The 11304-nt window shown below is 38.8% G+C and overlaps 1 protein-coding gene across 1 annotated transcript in view; it reads left to right on the top strand.

The window, feature by feature from the left end:
- PARN (poly(A)-specific ribonuclease) overlaps positions 1-11304 on the top strand; it is a 149933-nt gene that overhangs the window by 19871 nt on the left and 118758 nt on the right. The window contains exon 6 of the mRNA XM_045284296.1: positions 10312-10372. Within this exon, the coding sequence (XP_045140231.1) occupies positions 10312-10372 (61 nt within the window). The remainder of the gene's footprint in view (positions 1-10311; positions 10373-11304) is intronic.

Raw genomic sequence — 11304 nt, 5'->3', positions numbered from 1 at the left:
TTTTACCTAAGGTTGTATTTTGACTCTCATGAACTCGTTTTAATATTCTGCAGCTTCAACTTGAATTTACACATGAGCAATTGATGATCTTTTCCAATCAGCCCCTGGTCTGTTTTTAGCTGCTGATATTAATCTCCATCATCTCTTCCCACAGAACTAGTCAATTTCACTTACGTGTATTTCTTCTGGAAAAGTCCACATGTATCATCACCTTTTTGATAGTTGAAAAAATTATGATAAAGAAGTCATTGCTACTTGCAAATTTCTGTCATTCAATCTCTTTTTCCAAGGCCATATTTTCTAACTAATGTTTCGTTCTCTTTGTTTCCAAATTTTGCATTCCAATAACCAGTAATTATCAGTGGATCTTGATTGCATCTTTGTTCAATTTGAACTGATGACTTTTGTAGAATTCTTAAGCATTTTCATTACCAGCTTTGGTGGTTGGTGCATAAATTTGAATAATAATTGATATAGATTAGGTTTCTTTGAATGTGGATAGATATGTTATCACAGACAGCATTGTACTTCTAGGTAGATCTTGAAGTGTCCTTTTTACAATGAATATAATACCATTCCTTTTGATTGTTTCATTTTCCACACAGTAAACCATATGATTTTGTGATAGAAAATAGCTAGTACCAGTCCATTTCAGTTACCTAATGCCTAGAGTATCAATGTATATGTATCCCATTTAATTTTTTATAATTTCCAATCTCCTCCCCCTTTTTATCAATTTATTGGGGGCTCATATAGCTCTTAACAAGCCATACATACATACATTGTGTCAAGCACATTTTTACATTTGTTGCCATCAGCATTTTCAAAACATTTTCTTTCTACTTAAGCTCTTGGTATCAGCTCCCCATTTTTTCCTTCCCTCCCCTCCCCTCCCCTCCTTCACAGCTGGGAGATCTAACAGAAAACAATAAAAAACAAAATTGTGCTAAGGTTGTAAGGATAAAAGCATAATAATATACAGGCAAAAATACAAAAAACTGCGTAAGAAGGAAAAGACCCCAGCAACATTCAAAAAGCTAGGGAAGAAATACCTGTAATAGAAAACAGTAAGAGATAGTTGCACTGAGAACAATATCAGGTCAAGTTTATAAGGTGGTCAACTGGCCAAGTAGCCAATTCCATCCAGCATAATCAAGATTCCAATGGTCACTGCCTGATAATAAGGCTGTTCGAGCCTCTTACCTGTAGCTAAAGTGCATCTGGCAGTGACTCAGTCTGATTAGATGCTCTGTAAATGGATTTTGTGCTGTCCCCCATAGCCATTCACAAATTGGGTGTTCATAAATTTTTTAAAAATCATTTTATTGGGGGCTTTTACAACTCTTATAATCCATACATACATCAATTGTATAAAGCACATTTGTACATTCATTACCCTCCTCATTCTCAAAATATTTGCTCTCCACATAATCCCCTGGCATCAGCTCCTCATTTTTCCTCTGCCCTCCCCATTCTCCTCCCTCATGAACCCTTGATAATTTATAAATTATTTTGTCATATCTTACACTGTCCGACATCTCCCTTCACCCACTTTTCTATTGTGTGTCCCCCAGGGAGAGGTTATATATAGATCCTTAGAATTGGTTCCTTCTCTCTATCCCACCCTCCCTCGACTCTCCTAGTATCACCGCCACTCTCACCACTGGTCTTGAAGGGATCATCCGCCCTGGATTTCCTGTGTTTCCAGTTCCTATCTGTACCAGTGTACATCCTCTGGTCTAGCCAGATTTGTAAGGTAGAATTGGGATCATGGTAGTAGGTGGGGAGGAAGCATTTAGGAGCTAGAGGAAAGTTGTATGTTTCATCGTTGCTACACTGCACCTTGACTGGCTCCTCTCCTGCCCGCGGCCCTTCTCTAAAGGGATGTTTAGTTGCCTACAGATGGGCTTTGGGTCTCCACTCCACACTCCCCCTAATTCACAATGATATGATTTTTTTGTTCTTTGATGCCTGATACCTCATCCCTTTGACATCTCATGATCACACAGGCTGGTGTGCTTCTTTCATGTGGGCTTTGTTGCTTCTCAGCTAAATGGCTGCTTGTTTACCTTCAAGTCTTTAAGACCCTATACGCTATATCTTTTGATAGCCGGGCACCATCAGCTTTCTTCACCACATTTGCTTATGCAGCTGCTTTGTCTTCAGCCATCATGTCAGGAAAGTGAGCATCATGGAATGCCAGTTTCATAGAAAAAAGTATTCTTGCATTGAGGGAGTACTTGAGTGGAGACCCAATGTCCATCCGCTACCTTAATACTAAACCTATAAATATATGCACATAGATCTATTTCCCCACCATCCTGTATAAATATATTTATATATGGACATGCCTTTATTTAGACCTCTATAAATGCCCTTTGCTCCTAGCTCTTTCCTTTGACTTTCCTCTTGTCCCACTATCATGCTAAGCCTTCATTTGGGTTTCAGTAATTCCTCTTGGTTACATTACACTTGATCATGCCCTACTAGGCCTCCTGGGTGTTCACAGTTTTTGTTCTGATGCTTTTCTCACCATATGAACATTTTGTAATTGACATCTTTGGATGACTCAAGCTGGTGTGCTTCTTTCCTGTGGACTTAGTTGATTTCTGCCTTAGATGGCTGCTTGTTTGAATACAAGCCTTTAAGACCCTAGACACTATTCTGATTGCTAGCCAGGCACCATCTGCTTTCTTTACCATTCTTTGCTGTGGCATTCTTATCTTCTGTGATTATTTCATGAAGGTGAGTATTGAGCACGGCCATAATGTAAGAACTGATTGTTCTTAAGTTGAGGCTAGGATTTAGTGTGTGCCCCAAACCCATGGAGTGTCATTTTTTATAATATGGATATATATTACTTATTTAAATAGTCCTTTATTAGAATATAGAGGATTGTCAGTAGTTTCCTATTATAAACAATGCCAGAATCTATATTTTTTTTACAGTGACTCTGGTATTCTCTGCTTTCAGCCAAGATCCATCTGACATCAGCAAGGATATGCCCTGTTTCACATCTTCTTCTGAATCCACCCTGAACCTCTGGTAGAGTTCCTGTCCGTGTATTTCTGAGTGATCTTTAGCAAAAATTTACTTGCTTGTGATATCAGTAATATTGTTCTCTAATTTTAACATTCTGTTGGGTCATCTTTCTTTGGATGGGGTACAAATATGGATCTCTGTGTCTCAGTGGGCCAAGTGGCTATCTTACAAATTTCTTGGCATAAATAAGTGAATTTTTCCAGTGCTTCATCAGTTCATTGAGTCAATTTTGGCTGATCCTTTCAGTGCATCTTGAACTTCTTTCTTCAGTATCATTGATTCTTGCTCATATGCTACCTACTGAAATGGTGGAGTGTCAACTAACTCTTTTTGGGACAGTGACTCTGTGAATACTTTCCATTATGTTTTGATGTTTTCTGCATGATTCAATATTTTATCCATGTAATCATTCTATTGCAACTAAAGGCTTGAATGTTTTCTTGAGTTCTTTCACTTTAAGATGTACTGAGTGTGTTCTTTCTTTTTGATTCTCTATCTCTGTATCTTTATACATTTCATTAAAGTATTTGACTCTGTCTCTTGGAGCTATGCTTTGAAGTTTTCTGTTCAGCTTTTTTAAGAGACTCTGAAACTTGCTTTTAACTGTAGAGTAGCCCAGACGAATGAATGAAATGATAAAGTTTCAGAGCTGAACAGAAAATGTCAAAGGACAGCTTGTGAAGACATAGTATATAGGAGTATTACTGTGGTGTAGATTTTCTGGAAGCGGAATTGCCAAGTCACATGTTGTGTGCATTTAAAAATTTGATAAATGTGTCCATTTTCTTCCAAATAACTATATATACATATATATTCTTCCCAAATAAATATACGGCATGTTTATCTCTTGAATCTTGAGAGTGGTACATTATTGAGAATCAAAGTAGTAGTGGGTTTTAGATGCTGAGTCACTTCTGAGTCAGCAACCCTATGGGCAGCAAAATACAAAACTGCGCCTAGTCCTCACTGTGAGTGTGAGTCCATTATTGTAGCCATGGTGTTAATCTCTTTGATTGAGGGTCTTTCTCTTTTCACGGACCCTCTGCTTTACCAAACATAATATCCTCCATGGACTTCTCTCTTCTGATAACATGTCCAAAGCACCTGGGACTAAGTCTTGCTATCCTTACTTCTAAGCAACATTCTGACTTTATTTTGCTCATGTACTACTGTCCGTGGTATGTTGAACATTCTTCACCAGCACCATAATGCTAAGGCCTTCTTTAGTCTTCGTTATTTCTTGTCCAGCTTTCACATGTATATGAGGTGATTGGAAATGTCACACTTAGTCTTCAAGGTGACAGATTTGCTTGTTAATACTTTAGCCTGGTATTGTGCATCAGATTTGCTGAGTGCTTTTATGGACACTGATTGTGAATCCAAGTAAAACAAGATCCTTTGCAAAACTAATATTTTCTCCAGTTATGATGTTGCTTACTGGTACAGTTGTGAGGATTTTTTTCTTTTAAATTGAGATGTAATTCATACTGAAGGCTATACTCTTTGATTTTTTAATCTCTAATGCTTTAAATCTTCTGCTTTCATCAAGCAAGGTTCTGTTGTCTGCGTATCACAGGTTGGTCAGTTTTGATGTTGTCAGAGCATCAAAAGATGATGAGAAGAATACATAACCACTGTATCAGAAAGAATTGGTCAACCACCAGCTGTTTGAGGAGGTAGTGTATAATCAAGGACCATTGGAATTGAAGGAATACATCTTAACTGTAGCAGTGCTTCACAAACTGATGGACCAATGAAATGTTTGAGCAAATGGATACAATACTGCAGGTGCTCACTAGTCTATGCTAAGGAATGTGGAAGACAGCTATCTGGCCAATTGACTAGACATCCATATATATGTCATTTCCAAGGAAAGGTAATTCAACAAAATATGGAAATTATTGAGTGATATCTTTCATAGTGAATTCACAAAAATTTTGCTGAAGCAATTTTAAAATGGTTGCAGCAGGACATAGACAGGGATCTTCCAGAAAGTCAAGCTGAATTAAGGATATAATTGCTATTGTTAGATGTATCTTGCCTGAAAGAATATTGAGAGTGCACTGAAATTCAGCTGTGTGGATCATAACAAATTGTGGACAACAATGCAAAGAATGGGAATTCCAGAAAACGTAAGTGTGCTTAAGCAGAAGCTGTAAGTAGACGAAGAGGCAGTAGTTTAAACAGAACAAAGGCATAGTGTATGATTAAGAATCAGGAAAGGCATATGTCTGTGTTTTCAGTAAATCAATGATAGTGAGGAGTAACCCATAAATAGATTTTGTGAGCTCAAAAGGAATTTTGAGTGGAAATATATATATATAACTTCAAAAACAGAAGAGGTGTAATTGGTACCACTGAATTATAAATATAAAAAATGTTGACTTGGCAAATACCGTGTCACATATGTGTGTAGTTTTTACAACAGTAAAAAACTTTTCCAGTACTCTTCAACTTTAAAAGAAGAAGGCAAGCAGATATGGATGAATATTTTTATTTTTGGTAAAGTCAACATATAAAATTTACCATTTTGTCTTGGATGATTCAGTAGTTAAGTACATGTATGTTGTTATACCACCATTATCCCATTCGTTCCAGAACTTGCTCAGAGGCTCATTGTCTACTGATTGAGCTGGCTGGGCAGCTGTGTGTTCCAGAACTTCTTATCACCTCAGATGGAAATGTCACCAGTTAAACAGTCATTTCCACACTCCTCTCTCTGCAAGCCCTAACATCACTTACCTGCTTTCTGTCTCAGTGGATATGCCTGTTCTAGGCATTTTATCTGAGTTGACTAATGCACAATAGTACTGACTTAAGTTGAACATATTATTTCAAGGTCCATCCATGTTGTAGTGGGTATGAGTCCTTAATTTCTTTTTATGATTCTTTTATATTCCACTGTATATTATACCATATTTGGTTTATCCATTCATGTATTGATGGGCAAGTGAATTGTTTTCCCATTTTGTCAGCTGTGAACATTCATTACAAATTTACATTTTTTTTTGAGCATCCGTTTTCAGTGCTTTGGGCTATATGTTTAGGAGTGGAATTGCTGGGTCATATTGATTAATCCTTGACTAAAGATTTTAAATTGGATAGAGGAAATTAGGATGTTTGAGAGTCAAGTGACAGGAGAGTAAAAATATCTTTTCGTAGTCCATCCTTTGAAGCCTCTGTTAGTGATGGAATACTGAGTTAGGTAGAATTATAGGAGCACTCAAGCATGGCAAACAGAAAGAGGCTGAGTTGTCCAAATCGGAGGATGTTGAGCCTTGCATCCGAACAGGGTAAAAAGTGAGTAAATGAGGTAGAGAGTTCCTTATTTTAAGTCATAGAAAATCTGGGCATGCATTAAGTAAGTACTTGAGTGGAGGTGCAATATCCATCTGCTGCCTTAATACTAAACCTATATATATGCACATAGATCTATCTCCCCACCATCCTATATAAATATATGTGTATTTATAAATATATGTACATGCCTGTATTTAGACCTCTATAAATGCCCTTTGCTTCCTAGCTCTTTCCTCTATTTCCTTTTACTTTCCTCTTGTCCCACTATCATGCTCAGCCTTCATTTGGGTTTCAGTAATTTCTCCAGGTTTCATTACCATTGCTGAATCCCTACCAGGCCTCACACCCTCCTTGCAACTAATTTTGGATCACTTGTTGCTCCCTTGTCACTGGGTTGGTCAACGCCACCTTCTTTCCCCCGCCTCCCCCTCTCCCATGTCCCCCTGGAACCATCGGTCCCTTTGTTTTCTCCTCCAGATTGTTCATTCAGCCTAATTTATTTAAACAGACCTGCGGAGTTAATAACATGCACAAAAACAAGACAGCAAGACAAAGCGACAAAAGAGAACACAACAATGACAACAAAAAAACCCCATTGACCCAGAAAAGAATAAATTGTGGTTGCAGGGGCCAGCCCCCCACCACTAATCACGCACAATTGTACGGTTGAGATATATAAATATTGTAATAAAGTCATCGAGAGTATGAGTGATAGAGGAGAGATTGAAATAATGGAGTCAGACACGTTTCATGGTAGCATGCTCACCTCAGCCCCGCTTGGTGGTCCACATGGAGAGAGGGAGGGGAAGGAGGACAAGGGGAAAGGGAACAGGAGTGAGGACAGGAGAGTAGAGGGAGAACCTATGAGGGGCCAAGAGGGGAGCCCGAGAGCTCTTTATTGCAAACCCAGGCCTTGATACCTTTGTGCTTGACAGGATGGATGGATAGATTGTGATAAGAGTTGTATAAGCCCCCAAATAAAATGATTAAAAAAAAATCTGGGCATGATTAAAATGATTTGTACATAAGTTTGTGTGTAGGGAGCCCTGGTTGTGTTTTGGTTATGCATAGGACTGTGTTAGGCTGGGTTGAGTAGAGAAACAAATCCAGTGACACTCATCAGATAGGGGTAAGGAAGAGCTTCATATCAAGAAGTAATTATATATAAAGAAAACACCCCAACCCTATCCCACTTATGTCCATAAGTCCGGTACTAGTCCATAAGCCCCTCTTCAGACTCAATGCAGTCACAAGCAGTGATGCAGAATGCAGGAACATCACAGGCTCGTGGGTGCACAGTCTTGTGGATCTAATGGCAGTGGTAACATCACAGGGCTATTGCAGCAATCAGGGTCAGCCTGCTGGAAGGTGAAGGCAGAGAGGGGGAGGTTCCCAGGGCCCTTCTTATGAGAAGGCCACACCACCAGGAGGCATCAGGCCGTGACCTGATTGATAGGTTGAATACTGCTCCTATACTTTTATATATTTTCAAGTTGACACAAAATTATGTAACTAACTCAGGCTGCCATCTGACAGGTCAGTAGTTCAAAATCACGAGCCCCTATGAGGGAGAAAGACTGGTTTTCTACTCCCATATAGAGAGTTACAGTCTTGGAAATTTACAGGAGCGGTTGGTTCTACTCTGTCCTTGTGCTGTGAGGTGGCATCAACTCAATGGTAAGGAATTTGGTTTTGGTTTGGGACTTTGTGTGTATGTGAGGGAGCTTCAAAAAGTTTGTGGAAAATCCGATTATGTTTTTTGTTTGTTTTTGGTGAATTTTGTGGGGCCAGAGCTTATATTTCAAATGGTCAGGGACAGTTAAAATCACTCATCAAGCCACCCCACCCATATTTTATCCCTTCTACTCCCCCTTGATTTCTCTTCTCCCTGTTACTGTACTCCATCCTCCTTTTCACCAAGCCACTACCTGTCAGCCTTCTAGCTCGTAGCTTCATCTTCCCAGCCTTCCCAAGCTCCCTTGGGAACCTCCAAGTCTGTTCCCTTTAATACGCAAGTCTTTGCTTGGTTTTTATCCTTAGAGTAGTGACCTCATACAATATTTGTCCTGTTGCAATTGACTAACTTCACTCAGCATAATCCTCTCTGGGTCCATCCATGTCATGAGCGGTTTCATGGTTTTGTCATTGTTTTTTAATGACGCATAGTATTATATTTTGTATGTATGTTCCAAAGTTTGTACTCATTCTTCCACTGGAGGGCATTTGGGCTGTTTCCAACTTCCTGCTACTATGAACAGTCCTGCGATGAACACGGGAGCGCCTATGTCTGTTTGTGTATGGCTCGTAGTTCTTTAGGGTATATAGCCAGCAGAGGTATTGTTAGATTGTAAAAATTCCATTATCTTTTAATTCCAGTTTCTGTGAACTTTTTGAAGCCCCCTCATCTGTCTGTCTAAGATTTTTATTTTATATCCCATCAAGTTTTTAAACGATTTTTTTGTTGTCTAATAAATAAATATATGATACCTTGTTTTTCTTTACAAGTTTAAAAATATAAATAGAAATATATGAGAGTATGACAACTGCTATGACTGCTGTTGTTAGGTGCTGTTGAGACTCTTTCAACTCATATTAACCCCATGTTGTCAGAGTAAAACTGCCCAGTAGAGTTTTCTAAGCTGTGATCTTTACAGGCAGTAGGGTTTTCTCCCATGGAGCTTCTCAGTGAGCTCCAAACACCAGTCTCTTGCTTAGCAGCTAAGCGCTTAACCATTGTTTTACTAGGGCTTTTTAGAGCGTAGAATATGTGCTTGGGTACATACAGCTATTCTCAACTATTTGTTTCTGTGTCTTCTAATTGTTAAGAAAAGAAGGAAAAAATGAATTCTGTGATGCGTGGACCCAAACTAAACCAGGCTCAGAAGTACAGTTTTTCCTAGTTGAGGTCTCAGAACATTCAGCCCTTAGCATCATAAAGAAATCATTAATGCACAAAACCTCATCTGCAGCCATATTTCTAAAATTGATACAGTGGTGAATTTAATGGGACTGTTTGATATTAAAAAAAAAAAAGTCATTGACCCAAACCCACTGCCAGCGAGTGGATTCGGAGCTCTAGTGACCCTCTGGGCAAAGAACTTTCATTGTTCAGGGCCGCAGACAGTTCTGTTAGTTTTTCCCTGAGTGGTTGGTGGATTGGAACCACTAACCTTTTAGTTAGCAGCCTAATATTTAACCAGTGTGCTACTAGTGTTCCTTTGTATAACGTTTAAAAAGTACAGCTCTGACAGTGTGATTCTAAAGGACCGAATGAAAAGTGGTCGTGGTGTGTAGCCCTTGGTGTGCTGGTTTAGCCCAAGTATAAAATTAGAGTAACTGCAGTCCTGTCAAGAAGCCCTCGTGGTAGAGTGGTTATAGAACAAGAGCGGCTGCACCCGCTAGTCGCTGCACGGGACAAAGATGAGACGGTCTGCGCCGTAAAGGTGCCGGCCTTGGAAATTCTGCAGGACAGTTCTGCTCACAGTGCGTCTGAGTTAACACAGTGAAAACAGGCAGGAAGAGACATAGCAATCAAGAGTCGTCCTCTGCCTATTGCGGGAACATCAGTTCCTCTAATAGATTTTCCTAAATATTGTGAAACAGAGGGTATTTGTTAAACAAGCTAAAAAGGAGGGGAAGTAGCCATCCCCACCAAAATAAAAACAAAATCCTCCCACTGCCATCAAGTCAGTTCTGAGTCCGAGCAACCCTATGTAGGATTTCTGAGATGACTAACATTTATGGGAACTGACAGCCTCATCTTTCTCCTGTGGAACTGAATTGCCAACCTTGGGAGCCCAAATATTTGAAGTAAATGAATGAGTTATTTGAAGGCCTTGGAGTAGAAATATCGTTTTCTTTGGCATGCTGCTGCTTTGCCTGCCATTCTCTACTGAAGGGCCCTCTGCTGTTGTTCACATATCTGCTACTGTCCTTACTGAAAAGGCTTGTTCTGTTTCTTTGTTTCAGAGTTCAAGCATTGACTTTCTAGCAAGCCAAGGATTTGATTTCAATAAGGTTTTCCGCAATGGTAAGATTATGTGACATATCTTATAGCTTGTGATGTTTGAGAATACATACAGCAAAAAATACATCAATTCAACAGTTTATACATGATTTTTAAATTTCCTTTAACTTTTTATTGTGATTTACGTGAAAGTTTACAGAGATCATGAGTTTTATATTCAACAATTAACAAATTTTGTTATGACTCATCCATTTGAATCACCTCAGTGTATCCACTTTCACCCCACTTCCTGCCTGTGTTTCCAGTTTCCATTCCTCATCCTTCCTAACCCTCTTTCCTTGGGTACATGCAGCTATTTTGATTTTTTTTAAATGGCTTTATCGGCATATAGTTCACATATAATATAATCTAATTGTTCAGTTACATTAAGAAGAGGTGTACAATCATCACCACAATCCATTTCAGAACATTTTCTTCTTTTTCCTACTCATTAGCTCCCCATTTCTCCCATGCCATGCCCCTAGGTAATTACTTTTACTGTCTATAGGTTTATTATCCTGTAGTTACTGTCGCTATAGGCTTACCTATCCTGCATTTCATATACAGAAAATTATACAATGGAAACAAACAAAACCCCAGTAACAATGACTGAAGAATAGAAAAACTTCTTCAAAAGAAAGCAGAAAATATTAAAATCTGAAAAAATTTTAAATGGGTCAAAAGGGAGATCAAATGATAAGGTATTCCATTTAACCTAACTACATCTGCCATAATTGACTTTACAATGTTCTCTGTCTGAAATCAAGGCTATTACCACCCCTGGACCATGTTCAGAGGGGATTTGCTGGCGATTTAATCCATTAGTAGACTCTGCAGATGGCTTTTGGGCTTCCATTGTCATCCAAAGCCTTCTGCAAAGTGGGTGTTCACAGTCTAAGCTTTGATACCATTCCCTCCTTTGGATTTGGATTTTATTTTATTTATTTATTTATTTT

Source organism: Echinops telfairi, unplaced genomic scaffold (genome assembly GCF_000313985.2).
Source record: "Echinops telfairi isolate 266 unplaced genomic scaffold, ASM31398v2 ScPeMD7_5;HRSCAF=22, whole genome shotgun sequence".
NCBI lineage: Eukaryota > Metazoa > Chordata > Mammalia > Afrosoricida > Tenrecidae > Echinops > Echinops telfairi.
Note: the sequence above shows the minus strand (reverse complement) of the source record. Positions and strands in the feature narration are given on the sequence as shown.